The sequence below is a fragment of the Pseudochaenichthys georgianus genome, chromosome 4 (genome assembly GCF_902827115.2).
Source record: "Pseudochaenichthys georgianus chromosome 4, fPseGeo1.2, whole genome shotgun sequence".
Lineage (NCBI taxonomy): Eukaryota > Metazoa > Chordata > Actinopteri > Perciformes > Channichthyidae > Pseudochaenichthys > Pseudochaenichthys georgianus.
Genome location: NC_047506.1, coordinates 16835731 through 16853805, shown reverse-complemented (window position 1 = coordinate 16853805; position 18075 = coordinate 16835731). Strand labels below are relative to the sequence as shown.

Here is an 18075-nt window from a genome sequence, read left to right as displayed (position 1 = left end):
TATTTATATTGCAGTTGGCTTTGACCATCTCTTAAGGACTTGTACCTACTGTACGGTAAATGTCAGCACCAACATGGACACCAGGCCTATCCAACTGAATCATATCCATACTGAATATCATGTCACCACCTGCAGTTCTTGCCGGTAAATATTATGGCTCCAGTATTCTTATGAGTACTTCAGATAGATATTTTTTTTAAAGGAGCCATTGTTTTTGGCTATTATACACATGGCTCAACAACACTGCACATATTAGGCATATCATACATTTAGGTAGATAGATTAGACAATTTCATCCCTATAATTCTCCTCTAAGAGTGGGAGTTTTTTTATCAGTGCCTCATTTGATCAGTCTTATTTGATCTCTGTATCTGATATCTGATAGCTTTATTGGTAATGACTACTGTCCCATAGCCATTTTGAGCCATTTTGCTTTGTAAGAGTTAGTCACACTAACCAAAATGAGATCCCATGATAGATTTATTTCACTTGCTCCAGACACATCATTCATCCATAAAGAGAGTCATTAGACAAATATATATAATCATCCCTTCGAAAATAGCAGTTATCTCAGACAAAAAAAGCGGGTTTCAATTCCAACCCCTGTAAGCACCAATTGGTTATCCAAAGATTTTCTATCAGTAAGTGTAGCAGTTGAGTCTGTAAAGAAATGCCAATCAATAATCTGTCATTCCGGCCCTCTACATAATAATGTCCACAGAACACGGCACAATCCCATTGTAGGATACTGAGAATAATAAAAGCCTAAAAATGTCTATATTTAAATGATAAATTCTAAGAATAACACTGATGCAGAAAGACTGTGCTGTGACGTACGCATGTGCATGTTTGCCCTCCTTCAATGGTATCTGCCTGACTTTGAATGTGCTTGCATGTCCTGCTCTGCATTTGTGTGTAACGTTGGGAAAGAAAGCTAGATTACACCTTATGTTCTCACTGGCCAAAGCAAAATCCTGCCATCTCTATTAGTTGTTTGTCTCAAGGAGTCCTGAAGTTATTGGTCACCTTCAAAACGTTTCTCGTTGCTATCAGAAGTGCATTTAGTTTTCATCCAAAACAAAGGTTTCCTCACCTGTTTTATAATACAAATATGAATACACTCCCTTTCTCAATCTGACTTATAATAATCACTGAAGGGATCACTACAGTGAGTAGACATGGCATCTACATGTAAGACAATAGAAAATGTTATACACTCTAAAATCCCCTAAATCCGCTGCTTGCTATCATTAAGCTACCCCTGCCAAGATTCCCAACCATTTCCTTTAGGTAATAATTTCCATTTTGATGAGCCACGGATAGTGACTTTTTAACATTGGCGCAGCCGAGGTATGTTAATGCAGGCCGACCCCCTGCGGCTTATATGTAAATGCTGCGGGCCTCACCCAGCAAGTGTGACTAAAGGATCTCCATACTGCACCTGTATCCTCAGGCAGCAAGAGGGTGTAATCTCAGCTTCAAGGTGACACTAAAGGCTGCACATTATTTTGGCTTCCCCCTTCATTTTGGGGCAGCAAAAACTGCCTCACCAAAATGGCCGATAATGTCCACCTTCTGACCTCTGTTTTTTGGCACAAATCCCTCCACAACACAGCCCACTATAAGAGTTAGTGCAGTACTCTGGCGTTCTCTCTCGACTGCTTTTCACCTCGTCCAATGTAAGGCTTCTTGTCTTTTTCTCCACATTGGGGCTTGAAACAAGATTTTAAGTAGTCCAAATGAAAGGTATATGTTTGTTTTACTATCTCTCCATTCCAAATGGTCCGGCTGGGCTCCTGGTCTCTATGAAATAGGAGCCTGTCTATGCAATTGGGATTCTTTATTTTCTTTGTTTCACTTGCTTTTCATGTCAAGGGTAGGATAGCAGAGGTGCCACTCGCACACATACACACAGGTTTAGTTAGCTAATATGACCATTGACATGTGCGTTACCTACGGGCCTACATAATCATAGTTGAATTACTCATTGCATGTGATACTGACATTTATACACAGATTAGGTTGTTCTCCTCGTTTCTACAGGGTTTTAACATTGATTGTTGTCTCTTCCAAAATAGAGCTTAATTTACTGTAGCATCAACTGACCTTGAGCTCTTGATCTTCTGTTGTAACCAGACTATGTATTGGTGTCAGACACACTTTGCATGCTGTTGAAAGGTGGATTCCCCCCAATTCTCCATAATCTGTGAGTACCCCAGTGCCATGAAAACATTAAGAACGTTTTTTTTTTGTGATCCTTAGGCATTTTGCAGTGTAGGTGCACAAAGGTGAACAGAAAAATCTTCCTGTGGGGAAATCCCTTTCACTCAGTTGCTTCAGCTTGTAGGTAACTGGCTGACCTGAGCTCATGGGAGAGAAGTGCAGTATAAGACACCATTTTTTGGACATTTACCCTTAAAAGAAAAAGCACATGTCTGCCCTATTTAGTTTCCACCATTCTTTTGGATTGGAACCACATTTCAAGCAGAGACAAATCATAGCGAAAAACATCTAATGGTATTGATGCATAACTTTTTGTCCAACACAGCTGCACTCAGCACGCTGTAATGTCTATGCTTGAACTTAGTTATTTTTTCGTCGACTTGTTCGGTTTGATTTAGGCAAGGCAAGGCAAGTTTATTTATATAGCACTTTTCAACACAAGGCAATTCAAAGTGCTTTACAAAAAATGAAAGACATTAAGCTTTAAAAAAGAAAAGCTAATAAAATAAACATTAAAAGGAAAAATACATGGATAAAAGTTACAGTGCAGTCTAAAATATGAATAGTTCAATTAAACATTAAAAGAAAAAGTGCATGGATAAAAGTTACAGTGCAGTTTAAGATATGAATAGTTCAATTAAAAGCAGCGACAAAAAGAAAAGTCTTTAAAAGATGTACTCCCTTTTATTTGAATGTATTGTGTGTGAACAATGCTACATTTGGGAATGAATGGCATGCTTGGATGGGCTCCGGTGACTTTTTTTTATTGTATTGGTTCTGCCTAAGTAGACCTGTAAATGTCACTCATGCCATAGCCACACCCATGCATGTCTGTCTGAGGAATGGGCTGCCTTTTCACCTGTGTTGTTAAGTAAGGCATCTTTTTGGACACATTACAAAACAGTGATAATATTTTATGTCCTTTTTTCCACTTCAACATGTTTTGGAATAACTCCTATTTATATAATCATACTTGTCATAAAGACACAAAGCATAATATCTTAACCAAAAGGTAATGCAACCCATTCAATTTAATTGTATTATTTTTATAGTCAGATCAGGGAAGAACAGGTCAGATTCTTAGTTACTATTTCAATGGATCTTTTGTAGCCGTGTTTTGATTCTAATTTATCGAAATTTGACATTGTTCAAGGACAGAATACTCAACCATTGGTTCTTGGTACATGTTTTGCCAAATCAGTGTGGGAGTTTGTGTACCACAAAAGAGCATTTTCTCAAAGGTCAACGATGAAGTTTTTGCTCTCTAGCTTAGGTCATGTCTTGCCCAAGGTAGAAACATAATTGACATTATCAGTGAATTACAGGACTTAGATAATAAATGTAAAGTACTAGAGAGAAGGATACATTAAAAGCCTAACAGTGGCTGCAGAAGGTCTCCATCCATTTTTGATTATCTTTTAACTATAACTTTTAATGTTTACTATGGATATGGCTGATACAATCCAGCAACAGTAGATACATTTTGACCATTTGGATATTGCACATAATGCGAGCTTGCATTAGATTACTAACCTATTTGGCAATGCTATATACATTTGAGTGATTGTTTTTCCTCGGTGCTCAGGTCAGAAAATGGCAGTTCTCTGGTTAATATCCCCGTGTTTGTAGGTGATAAGTGTCCCATGCAACGATCATATGAATCCCATTTGGATCGACACGGTATATTTTGGAATGCTACCTATCCTACCTCTCAGTCTCCCCCCCGAATCTCCCCCTTAATCCCCACACACACCTCACATCCCCCACCCAAAAACTTCCCAAGTGACATTTGCATTGAGGTGTAATGTTTAAGGTGGGATGGAGGGGAGGTGTACTTTATTCTTGATTTGAAGCCCCAGTGTGTGAGACCTCAAAAACCCACTTTGAGCCATGGTCTATTGTTTTTTTTAATTTGTTTTTAAAATCACAGTCTCCCTTTTCTATCCTTCACTTATGCCCTCTTCCTCCTTCCCTTTCTAAGACAATCAAACCCAATCCCCTTCCTCTTTGCGTACTGTACAGTATGTCTGCGTGCCCATACGTCACTGTCTGTCTGCCCGTCTCCCTCTGTCTTCTTGTCTGCTGTCTTGCTGCTTGAGTCTGTTTTGTTCTGCCTCGTGTCCTGTCTCTCGTGTCCTGTCTCTCGTGTCCTGTCTTTCCTGTCTTGTCTATCTGTCTGTCTCTTAGTCAGCTCTTCCATTTAGTTGATCATTTTTTACTCCCACATTGGCAATACATTGCTTCTCTCTCTTTGATCTACTGCATCCCAACAAACATTTTGACATTAAATAGATGTAGATACTTTGGTTTTAGTGTGTGTTAGTCCATAGTTGTTGTCTGTATCTTTTTTGGTTGAATTTATAACTCATATGTTTATTAAGTTGTTTTTTTTGTCCATATTGGCTTAATATATATTTTTTTTATTGTAACAAAAAATATTTTGCATTAGACTATTAGCAAAATGGGCAATTATCCAACACATTGTGGCGCTTAGGCAAAGCAAACAATAAGATTGCTCAGTCAGTGTTGAACATGGTCACCTCTTGAATGATATATTTGTCAAGTGCTTGCTGGGATGCCTCTCATGAACACTGTGTTTTTGCTAACTCATACTCTTTCACTTTCTAACTCTTGCATACTGTACACACGCACTCATGCCTATACCAACGCAGAAAATATATACATCTATGTATATACACATATACACACATTTAATGACACAGTACCTTTCACGCCCTTCCAATGTGTCTCAGACTCATTTTCAACCTCCTCCACTCAACTCCTATTCATGAGTTTTGAGGTCCTCCCTGTCCCTCTCTTAGCTGCCATTCTGCCCTAATACATTTACCTTTCTATTTCCCTTTCCCTCAAACTCTCTTTCTTGTCCTCTGGATTTCTACAACCTGTTGATCCAGTTCTGTTTCTTGACTCCAACACTCTGTGATTGTAGATTCTCTAGCTACAACTACCAGTTATTTTCTATGTATTTCTAGGCACATACCTTGTTCTGCAATACGTATTTTGTGTTAACTGGGACTGCGATGTGACAATGTGCCACCATCACATTTTGTCACATTTGCTGAAGAAAAACAAAGTTTACACAGCATTGAAGTGGGTTACCTACCCTTCACCCTCCTCCAAACCTTCCCCTCTCTTTTTTCTTCCTCTGACACTCTTTGTTCCTCTCCTCAGAAACTTTATCCTCTGTCTTGTATTTCTTCTTTCCTCTCCAATCGTCTTTTGTCTGGGCATGCTAGCGACCCTTCAGTTATATTCCTCTATGCATTTTACCTCAATTTTTATATCTGATTTTGTTATCATTTACTTCTTAATTTACCTCGGTCTATTTATGCATGCTGTCTGTGAAACTGATAGCTGCATCTATCAATGGAACCGTGTCAGATCTTAATAAGGCTTTGTCCAGTGGATCTACCCTAAACCACAAAAATCTGATTAAAGTTTCTCATCTTTAAGATATCTAGGTAGAAAGACAGGTGTCAAGTGCAAACTTATGCTGGAATGTGTTTAGAGGTCTTGAAGAGATGGTCAGAGCCCAGTAACCCTACACTTCCTGTGCTACGGGAGAAGCCTGTGATGGCCTATATCCTGTTTGGCATGTGTGCCTGAGAGGACAGGAAGTTCCAGGTTGCCATGGTGGCTTTATGTGATAGCATTATCACATGGCCTTTACTACACACCTTCATACTTCGTGATCAGGTTATGCTGTAGTTGTATGTATTAGCAGTTCAGTTTCAAAGATGAGAAACTCATAATAGATTTTTGTGACTTTAATTGTGCTGTGATGGGTCAAATATTGGTCAATGGAACCTTGTTGCTATGAATCGTTGCTTTATTGTTAATCTACTTTGTTGTTGAAGCAGTTCTGTTAGTTTAGTTCTTTCTCATTTGTATATTATTTATGTTTTGAAAAGTCTACTTCTTTTATTTTGTGTTTCAGTTCACATGTACCATGTTGAACCTTTTGTGTTAAATATTTCCTTGAGAAGGGTCCATTTTCAACGGCCTCTCTTGTTACCTCTCTCTTTTTTTGATTCCCTTGCCCTTTTTTGTCATCCTCTCCCCTTCCTCATGCCTTCTCCCAGTCCGGCGGGTTCCTCCTCGCTTCTCCATTCCACCAACGAGTCAAGAAATTATGCCAGGTGGCAGTGTGAACATAACATGTGTGGCGGTAGGGTCGCCCATGCCTTACGTCAAGTGGATGCTGAACACAGAGGATTTGACACCGGAGGACGAGATGCCAGTGGGCAGGAATGTTCTCGAACTGAGCAGTGTCCGTGAGTCAGCCAACTACACCTGCGTGGCTATGAGCAGCCTCGGCATCATTGAAGCTGTGGCGCAGATCACTGTCAAATGTAAGAGAAAACTGTGCTTGTGAAGAGTTGTATAAACAAATATTATCTGCAATTAAGTCTTAAATAATGTACAGAAAAGTGCAGTTATAATGTGAACACTAGAAAAACAAATGGGACAAGAGTGTGTTTTATTAGATGCATTCTGGTGTCCATCTGCAGCCTGTTTGTAGTCCAAGTATTATTGACTCATCACATTTGAGTGGACTTGGTTGTTGCATTTAAACAATCTGTGTGAAGAGAAGTTTTTTTAAAGGCATATTTAGATATATGTTTATAGAGATTAGCCATAGAGGTTATAGAGGTTGTTTCCTCCAACGGCATTCCCGCAACTCAAGTTAACCTTTGAACTGTTAACGTTGTGGTTATCTTGAAATGTGCTGGCTTCATCGGAATCCCCTAAAATATTTGGCCATTGCCCCCAGAGGCTGTCAGTACAATAGCCGACTGTATCAAGATTGAAACATGTATTGGTGTTATACAATTTGAACATTCTGAAGGAAATAGCCAGTTATCAGTTTTTGCTACAAAGTTCTTTGATCAGTTCATATCTTGAAAAATGACTGTTTTCTCTTCCCGTCCTGTTTTGTCACCATAACAGCTCTTCCCAAGCCTCCAGGTACCCCCGTGGTTACTGAAACCACTGCCACCAGTGTGACCATCACCTGGGACTCAGGCAACCCAGACCCAGTGACTTACTATATCATCCAGTATAGGGCCAAGTCCCCAGATAGCAAGTATGAGACTGTGGACGACATCACCACTACACGTTACAGCATTGGTGGCCTCTATCCCAACACAGAGTATGAAATCCGTGTCTCAGCTGTCAACACAATCGGCCAGGGTCCTCCCAGTGAACCAGTAGAAACTCGGACTGGTGAACAGGCCCCTGCCAGTCCCCCACGGAACATCCAGGCACAGATTATATCCCAAAACACCATGATGGTTCGCTGGGAAGAGCCTGAGGAGCCCAATGGGCAGATCAAGGGCTATCGCGTTTATTACACAATGGACGACTCCCAACCCATGAGCCTTTGGCAGATCCACAATGTCCAGGACAGCGTTCTCACCACTATCCAGAGTCTGGTTCCTCAAGAGACATACACAATAAAAGTCCTAGCATTCACTTCTGTAGGAGACGGACCCTTCTCGGAGCCCATCCATGTCAAAGTACTGCAAGGAGGTAAGAATAGGAAAACTGATTTTTAGTTTAAACTTGGCAGTATTTTTACTTTCATTGCTGTCTGAATTTCATACTTGGCAATATTGCATACAATAGTCACCTGTAAGATGTACAAACAAGTTGTTAAGTAGGTTTGAAATGAGTTAAACAGAAACTAGTGAAAGCTGCATTTGTTCTCCTGCCTTCTGCTGGAGGAGAAGACTTTGACAGCCAATGAAGAACATCTTCAGCTGTTTTTGTGCATCAGCAGCACAGTTTCTGAAACTTTAAACAGAATGTGCCTGCTGCCAGAGAGACAAGTTTTCACCCCTGCTGTGCAAGGTTCACCCACACATCTGCGGCCTCTGCAAATTATGACAAAAGTATGTTTGATCATGGCAGTCTGAATAAAAACAGCCGCATTTCAGAAATGAGAAAAAATCTGAGAACTCACCAGGAGCAGTTTCTGAGCTGAGCAAAATTACTGCATCCATGCTAGGGCAAGGAGGCACGTCCATTTCAGAGACTCCACCATAAGCAGATTGCGACTGGGGAACACATTTTTGTACTCATTTATAATCTTTTTTTCTCAATCTAATCTTCCTCCATTTTATACCAAATATCATGATATTCATTGTGGTAGTGTGTAGAAATCTATGAACAGGAAGAAGTACTCAATTGTACACATTCTTAACACCCTATTTTGAATGGTAGTTTGGCTGTATCAAAGTGTACAGTATAATTCATTCCTATCTCTTTACAAATGTCTAGTAATACATCCTTCAACGTCCTGCTATGTTCTTCAGTTCCAGGTCAACCATCCAAATTTCAGGTTGGTGCTGTGTCCGATACCAGCATTGAACTGACCTGGGAAGCAGCCTATGAGAAAGAAGGAATTGTAAACTATGAACTTCGCTACAGGGAAGGCCGCTTTGGGACCCAGGTAAGAATTCAATTTTCTTTTCTTTTTTCAATACTTTTCGCACTGACAGATGTACATCATCCTTTCATGATATAACATTGTCAATAACATTGCTCTCGCTCAATAGATGAAGAAAACATTTGGGCCCGCATCTTCATATGTTGTGGGAAATCTCCGCCCAAACACTGAGTACCACTTCTCCATGGCAGCCATCTCTAACAAAGGCATTGGAGCCTTCACCAATGAAATAACACAGAAGACCTTGCAAGCCAGTATGTAGCCCTTCATTTGGTTTTCTCTCATCTTCTCTGTGGGTTGGCTAACAAGCATTTTCTCCAGGAAAGCAGTACAATTATTGTATGCCTTGTTTGAAGTGAATTCTAATGAGGTTATGTGTGCATTTTCTTTTACTAGAGATTGTCAATGGTATTTCCTGTGATGTCAACGGCACCATCCCCTTTGAACTATGATTGTGTTATCTTGGACATGGTCAGGGTTCAAAGCTGATTCACAAATTGAACTACATAACAAGCTGACTTAACTAATGTGTCATTGACTTCATTCTAAAACATGTTGTTTTTGCATCTTGATTATGTTAACCTCAGTGTAACAATATTAGTATGGTAACTTATGTAGACCAACTTTTACGTTTTTTGGTGATTTAAGGTTAAAATTAGGCTACAAATGGCTAAAGTCACTTTTTTAGTTTTTTACAACCTTTTCATTTTAGAATTACCTTATTTTATAAGGTGACTCTAGTGCCAACAATGCATGAGTGTAAATGAATTATACGTACACTTACAATTGTGGCCGTTTATTTTTACCCCTTTCACATTTATTCATATTTGCTTTTCCTTTGTCAACAGCAAGTGCACTTTCTTCCGTGTGACAGAGACACAAAAAATGTCAGCTCTCCTCTGTGACCGCCAAGGCTCTCATATGAACTGTATTCAAATTGGAGATGGGGAATTTGCTGTTGAGTTTACTCATTAAAGAAAAACACAATCAGCAGTCACCAAAATACTTGCATGCCAACTTCCTGAATGTATTCCAGTATATCAGTTCTGCCCTGATTATTTTATTTTACAGATGGCAGGAACACAACTGAATTATTTAAAACCACCCTGCTAAAAATAACATTAGTGATATAATAACTTGCAGTAGTGGGGAAAGAAAATACACACAGCTTATCCAATCAAATATCCAATAGTAGCCAAGGAACTGTAGGGATGACAGGGTATGAAATTAATGTATTTTGGGTTTACACAGCACACAAAGATGAACAATGACATTGTATATTGACATTTAATGCATTAATGGTACAGAGCCGTGAAAATGCAGCCAGGTTTAGGGGATTAGTTGCTGCACTGAGGTTGTTATTGTGGATCCTGCAGATACAAAATATATAAAGGCAGGGATAAAGATAAATTCATTGTGGGAGTGGCTGTCTTTACTGTAAATAAATTGGCAAGGACCTTTACTGAGACATAGGAGAGCCATGGCGGTGGGAGTAGACCTCTTTTAACACATTTTCTGTTTCTACCAGTGCAACTTGTTGGATGTACCCCCACATCCGGCTGTGGGGGCTTTGGAACAACCACTTCACAGTTCTTTTTGGTACTGCTGGGCAGCAGGGCTACACAGTGCAGAGTCACTGAGGAGAGCGCCAGTTGCATGTGACATTCAATCCTGCCCACTGGCGTAGCTGTTGATCTTTGATCATTCCAAGCATGATAATAATTTTCTGTTCATTCAGTACCATTCTTGTCTCGAGTGTGTGTGCACATCTTCACCTGTCGATGTGTGTTTGTGATTTCCTTACCTCTGTTTTTGCATTTGTTCTTGACTGGTAAACCACAAGCTGATTGGATTGGATACACTCCTCTCTTCCTCTCACATCACACTATTCCAGCTGTGTTTCTCTATTTGCCACCTGTTCCCCTGTACAATGGAACAAAAGCTCTCCTTGGAATGGCTTGACATCTCCTTTCTCACTTTGTGTCCTCCTCCTTTTATGTTGAGTCTTTTGAAAAATAATATGTGGGTTGGATTTTTTTTTTTTTCTGTTACTTTCGGGGTTCTTCAAAATAATAGCGGTTTGACATCAATCCAAACTGTAGCTTGCTGCTATTTTCATGCCCAAGTCAGGTTATTGCATGAACCAAAGTCCACAACAGACACAGGCAACTACACTGAAGGCAGAGCAGACAAAACAATACCTTTGCCCATTCAACAAAGAAGTCAAACTGATGGCTTTTTTCAAGTCTCGAGACAAGGGGCTCCTCCGTGAAAATATATCACAAGTTTATTTTGCAAATGGGATACACATCCATTGGTTTGTCATTTCTGAGGTCAGAAAAGTCCCATACAAAGTAAGACAAAGTAAAATATTTCCCACAACACAAAAAATAACTTGATCTGTTGGATCCGTTGAGGTAAGTGATTGCGTGGTTAAGGGATTCAGTCTGCCCATAACCTTAAAGACCTTTACATATTCATTAATCCAACTGTTTTTTTTTTTTCTGAAACACTAACAGAAAATTGAATGCATAGAGTAAGCATTCCTAATGACACGGTTAAATATTAAACTGACTTGTCTGCTGTTTTGCTTGTCTTACAGGTCAGGAATAGCAGCATGTTTATTTATCCAAGTCAATAAAGATATTGTGACATATATATATAGCTTAAATGGAGTGTCTACAGTGCAGTAAAACAATTTAAACTGTCAGCCTTTTGGAAAGACACCAGAAGAAAATCACGTTATTTATGTAATATAAAGGAGCCTGTGGGCCACACATGGACACACATGTTAACAGAAACACAATGTCCTTAGGTCAAAACATAAACTGTAGTGTCTGGGGTACCATAAGCCCATACAATACACCAACAAAAGTAAAACACACAGCATTAAATACAAATGATTATTTTAATCAAATCAGACAACAGAGAAATGACTGCGCACAATTTTGACATTATTTTATTGGCTTTTTGCTTTGTTGGGGCCATTTTCTCCTTGCAGCCTTCCAGAACCGTTTTAAGCTGAATTTGAACCCAATGCTTATCAAGCAGACTGAAACCCTTTTCCACTAAGTAAAAAGTAAGCCAGACAACATGATGTGCTTTATGTTTGCTTTATTGTCCATTATTTGTGGTACAAAATGTGTGCAGTTTGTTGAAGTGCTCAGTCCAAGCAGCATTACCAGGGGCTTTTGTCATGGGGACTACTCTGTCACAAACTCGTAAAAAGTTACTGCCATAAAAAAAATGCTCATTTACTCCAACGTGAGTGCACCAAGTATCTTCTCAAATTAAAGATCTCCACAACTATTCTATTGGGCTTTCAATCGATAATTCAGCAGGCTGAAACCAATTCACGAGTTTTTTACTGGCAACAGTAGCCCTCATTCAGAAGCAAGGCCTCTTTTGGTATGCTGCCATAATAAGACCAGGTTGAGAAAACACATTTGTGAGACTGTTCAGACGTGGCCGGAGTGTGTCCACAACCCGAGAGCTGGGAGGGCTCCCCCCATTCTTCAAGCTGTAACCCAGTTGCAAGCCATTTGGACCTAAGATGGACCCTGGGAGTGGGTGTTAGGGGACTGCACAGCCCTAGAGTATCAGCTAAGAATCCCATTTCATAGCATCAGAATTAATTTCATGCTTTGCGATGAGCCAGGCCCCTGGATTGTCAGGCTTTGTTACACATTTAGATTATACCTAGAACCTGCCAGTAGCCAGTCATCTATCTCTCAAATTAAAGTGGCAGATTCTTAATCCTCTGTATTTAGCCAAACAAGCAGTTTAGCCCGCCCACTTACTGTAATTGTGGGTGTTTTTTTAGAAATATTGGACATTTTGTGTGAGCCACAGCATGGCCATTTGGCACCGGGGGGATTAATTCCATAATGATCTATGAACATCCTGTCATCTAAGGCTTCTAATGAAAAAACTATTCAAATGCACACGTGCTTATACTACGATAGCAAAAAGCATTGGCATACTGCGTCATTTAAGATTTTGTGTGTTTGTTATTCATATCCACTAAGTATGTTGCATTTTCTTATGTCATAATGATTAGGTAGGACACCATTACTAGACATTACAGATTGTATATCAAGAGCTCTTAGTCATATCACAACAGACCAACATCAAAGTGAAGAAAATGAATGCAGACATGATTTATTATTCGTCAAATAGCATTTGGGAAACTCTTTCTGGGAAGCTTCAAAAGAACCTCAAGTGAGTTTCTTCTTTTGTGGTTGTATAGTTCTTCTATCCATAATCCCAACACTGGCCTTCATGGGATATGCACTTTATTAAAGCTTTGCCTCAGCTAGTCTTAAACCCTTATCAGGCATGAGGATGCCTGTGCACTGTGATAGCCTGGCCCCTGTAAGATTCTCAGCCTTTTTCGCACCACAAAGATTGAGAACTGAGCAATCATTCTTGACGTGGACAGTTTGCAAATGCAATATGAGCGGAGGAAAGAAGCTGAAAGGCTCAGAATCCAGTAAGACCGTAAGTAAATAAGCCCATTGGACACAGAGAAGGGTTTGGGAACTGTGGCTGAGGTCCTGCCCTATTTGTTGTGTGCTGGAACATGCCGTCCTCACTGGGAGGAGTCTTTTATGATAGTCAGATCCCTTGTTTGTTATTTTCATTTTGTTGCTCTCCTGCCTAAAATTACACTGCAGTCAAAACACTGTAGTTAAACTTTTATGAAGACAGAAATACACGCTTACCATCTTTCTTTCTCTATTCTTGTGTGTTAGCATTCTCCAAATGACAGTACGATGTATGAACATACATAGGCAGCAGGCTATGAAATGGGATATATTTAAACACATTTTTAACATGGAAGGTTGTCAGTGTACAAAGTGCAGAAGAATAGAATATCTTGGGAGTGAGTTTTCCCATTATGGCTTCCCCTCTCACAGTCTTGTGGACGCTCCGGCCCAAAGATACATGAGTATTAAACAGCCCTCGCTACAGCACAGAGCCAGCTCTCTCCCTCTCAATAACCCACAAATGTCTCCAAAACAACCTCTAAATGAGACAAAATTAAAGGTATTATTGATTGATTTAAAACTGGGATGATTTTCAACATTTCTGGCTTGAGAGGGAGAGTGTTGCTGTTCACTGGCTATAGAGTAAGCACGCTCTGTAGTCAGGTGCTGGTGGTAAGAAAGTCTTAAACATGTAGTATTTGTGGGAGTCAGGTACGTATAATGCAAACAATGCCTGTAATTTATTTGTGTTTGTTGGTGGTTGTTTTTTTTTTTAAGTATAATGTTATTATTTTTAGTTTATGCTGAGTATCTTGTTTTTTCATGTTTTTTTCATGAGTTGTCATTTTGAACCTTAACTGTTGTTGTGGTTCTTTCTTTCGAGTCACCTGGGTTACAGCGAAATTCATTTCCCAGTACCCTCCTTTAGTTCATAATTTATTTCTTTAGCTTTTCTTTTGGAATGACAATATGCTGCTTGTTTCCATGGGTTTTATTTGATTTCTGTTTTCTGAGTTGCTATGTGTGGAATGCTTTTTTCCGATGGTAATTCATTGTGTTTTTGTTTACTGTGCTATTTTTACCTTGCATAACAGAAAACAAATGTAATAATGAACTGGGGTTGTCACACCAAGATGGAGGGAATATCTTCTCACACAAAAATTAGAGGGATAAAGGAAACCCGACTTGGATAGAAATATGTTCATACATGTCCTTTTATCTGTATAATACCAAACTCTGGATGAGAAGTGACACATTTTATCGCTCGCTGCGCAGCACACTGTGGTCGAGCACAAGCTGTGTAAGAGCTTGGCACAGATTAGAAGTGAGAGGCATTGCATTTTATTTAGAAAGTTCACAGATGTGTAGGTTTTAATATTTGCTGGAAGACACAAGTAAAAGAGTGTTTTTAAACTGTAAGAAATTAAAAAGAACACTACCTCCCTGCTAGCTTATAACAATACATACATAGGACCATATTGTTTTAGTTAATGCCAATTTATTATTTTAAATGGTTTGCTCAATCATGTTTATTTAAAGAAAGATGGACAAGACAATGGCAATGATAAATTGAACTAACAATGCACATTAACACCAAACATATTTTTGAAAACATTCACTTATTTGTGTCCTGGCTTTATGACAGTATGTCATTTATCCTCATGTGGACAATCAAGTGGCTTAGTGGTTGCAATAATTACAGAGACCCTGAGGGAGGAAATTAGTTTATATATTTTAGTTTTAGTAAGGATTAAGCTAAGCGTGAATAAAATACACACCAGTTCATCTGGAACTGAACTGGCAAACACCAGGCATATTGAGGAAAGGCTTTAACAAGGATAGCAAGACAATATTCTTCTCCTGTATTGTTAAACAAAGGAGAACAGACGCGTGGGTTCTGTTGTAAGTAGGGCTTCAGGTCACAATGTTGTTGAGAACTTATTTTTCTTGAATAATTATTACATTGCTATGTTGATATCCTCAGTGATAGTAAAACAACACTGCTTGAGCAAAAAATAAATACCATGACGCTTTTGTTTACTGCATTAGTCCCTAGTTATTTCAAAAGGGTAGCCATCTTGTTTCATTATTACAAAATCATGTACCATTGTCCATATAAGCCTCTTTTGTTGACATTTGCTTGATGATTTTTTTTTTTTTTAAACATAGTTTGCCTCAGCCTTTATTTTTGCAATGTTTTGGTTTGAATTAGTCTTGTTGTTTTTTCTTTATCCTTTTATCATTTTCTTTATCTCTCCCATCTTTTTATTTTTTTGTTTTTCACCCCTTCCTTCCTCCTTTCCCCGTCCTCCTCGTCCTCGACCCCCGTCCTTCCTGTCCTTTCCACCTCACCAGAGCCCTCAGCCCCCCCTCAAGAAATTAAGTGCAGCAGCACCAGCTCCACCACCCTGCTGGTAAGTTGGCGCCCCCCACCTTTGAAGAGTCAGAACGGTGACCTGGCGGGGTATAGGGTGCGCTACCAGGTGGTGGGCACGTCAGAAGGTGGCAGTGAGGATGGGGAGGCCCTGGAGGAGCCCACAGTCCCTGCCACAGACGAGCAGGTGCTGCTGCAGCGATTGGAGAAGTGGACCCAGTACCGCATCACTGTGTCTGCCTTCACTGAGATCGGCCCAGGCCCTGAGAGCGAGCCCCTGATCTGCCGCACAGACGAAGACGGTACATACATCTCTGATATTTAGAGGCTAATGTAGTAATGAAAGTTTAGTTAAATTGTGATCTAACCCTTGGAGTTGGATGTGTATTTGTTTAGAAAGGAATTGCTGCAACATGTTTGAAGTACATATTCATCTTACATTAGAAAGCAACGATTTCTATGACACCCATATACTTATAATTACCCTATTTTCTTGCAAGGATCATGATGTCATTTCCTTGTTAGTGTATTATATAATAATATTTTTACAATGCATAATTATCTCTTTAATAATATATTTATCCCTTCATTAGTCATTTAGATTATGTTTTTCCTTGAGCTAAAGTACATTACAAACATGGGCGCCATAGAAAGATTATTTCATAGAATGGTTACAAAAGTGTACTGAAATCCTTGTTTACAAGTAAAAGGACCACATATAGCTGAGTAAACCAAACCCTATAAAAGGAAAATATTACACACTGAACACTTGGGAAATCAAGTGTCTTGCTAATAAAACATATCAAACCAAATGCAATTCATAATAGTTGCCACATCCTATATCCTGCCTCTATCTGTAGGCTTTTAACTGTATCCTATTGGTCAGCTGAGAGTCATAAGCATGTATGAGTGCAGTACCACTGCAAGGCCAAATCGAACTTTGCATTTACACTAGCAACAGTAGGTTGGAGGTTAAACCAGCAGGTGTGTGACAAAGGTTGCAAATCAGATCCACTTACTTGAATACGTGCTTCAGGATGCTAACAATAAATAAATAGAAAGGACAGATAAATGCATTTTATATACACCTTGCTCTACATGTGAAACAACTCTGTACCACAAACTGCTTTAAAAACACACAAAAGCCGAGATAAGTGTAAAAGAAAATCTCAAGCTCTAAAGAACCACAACATTAACATAATATAGCCAAGTGAAATAGCAGAAAATAAATGACAAAAAGGAAAAGCAGTTGAGTAATAAAACATCTTAAATGACAAGTAAAGATGGGGGCATGTCACAGCACATCTAAATCATTGACGGATGGCTGACATTGCCTTCTATTCTCCACGATCCATTTCACATCCATTACCACAGCGTTATAAGCATTTTTCTGACACTGACGTTCAACGAGTGCCACAGCAGAGACGAGCTCAAATTGTAACCGTACCTTTTTAAAAACCCCAGCATCTGGAATTGCAGCGTTGAAAGCCACAGCACACTGACAATAGCTATAACACCTTTGCTGGTGTAGTTACGATAATAACGTGTGACAAAGAAGTGCCAGGTAAAAAAAAAAGAAGTGTCAGGACTAAAAGGTAGAGAAGATGTTGGTAATAAACAACATTGGTGCATGATCCTGCCTGGGAAGATGGAGGAAATGGGGTTGTGATTTAAGGGAAAAGAGGATCAAATGGAATGCAGTTTCAGTGTAAGAGGTATTTTAATGGCACATCCATCTCACAAAGGGTCAGTCTGGGCATACGGAAAGGCCTAGAAGCAAGGCCTTCCATAAAGGCCTATCATTATGACTGAGAGCCCCAACTGATGGCAGACAGATACAGCAGACACATACTGAAAAGGCGGAGGATAAAGTGTTGCGTACTGCGTAAGATTGACCCTGGAGTGTTGGTCTTTGTTGTTGTTATGATCATTTTAGCCCATTTTTGGTATGTTTCATGGATATTCTATGTCCGTGTATACGTACTGTAATTCATGTCTTGACATTGTTTAATATGCCAGTCTCATCCTGCATTGCTTTTAGAAATGGTGAAAGGATTTGAAGCTTTTTCCTTGTTTTGCATTTGATTCATGAAGAATATTTCCTCCTATCTCCCTCTCCCACTTATATCTGATTACAGTTTTTGTTTTGTCTTAAACAGTTCCTGGGGCTCCTCCAAGGCGAGTGGAGGTTGAGGTCCTCAACTCCACAGCACTAAAGGTGATGTGGCGCTCCCTGACGCCAGGCAAGCAGCACGGTCAGATCCGTGGCTACCAGGTTCACTATGTCCGTGTGGAAAATGGCGAGTCACGGGGGCTGCCCCTCATCAAGGATGTCATGCTGGCCGATGCCCAGGTATGACCATCTCTCAGTTTATTTTGTACAAATCATCAAACTATTTTAAATCAAGCCTCAAAGCACCCTAGACTATGCATTCATGCAGTATTTGCTCAAATTAAATAGGAAATATGCCAGTTTGACTTCTCATCTGTTTTTCAATTATGATACAAAGACACAA

The 18075-nt window shown here is 39.6% G+C and overlaps 1 protein-coding gene across 12 annotated transcripts in view; it reads left to right on the top strand.

Moving 5' to 3' along the window:
* The window catches only part of ptprsa (protein tyrosine phosphatase receptor type Sa), a 262747-nt gene that overhangs the window by 191455 nt on the left and 53217 nt on the right, over positions 1-18075 (top strand). For 9 of the 12 annotated variants that reach the window (XM_071202898.1, XM_034082005.1, XM_071202897.1 and 6 more), the window contains 6 exons: positions 6327-6596; positions 7195-7776; positions 8562-8698; positions 8805-8949; positions 15541-15861; positions 17719-17912. In XM_071202898.1, the coding sequence (XP_071058999.1) occupies positions 6327-6596; positions 7195-7776; positions 8562-8698; positions 8805-8949; positions 15541-15861; positions 17719-17912 (1649 nt within the window). The remainder of the gene's footprint in view (positions 1-6326; positions 6597-7194; positions 7777-8561; positions 8699-8804; positions 8950-15540; positions 15862-17718; positions 17913-18075) is intronic. The other 3 variants (XM_071202900.1, XM_071202899.1, XM_071202896.1) reach the window with 1 other exon arrangement.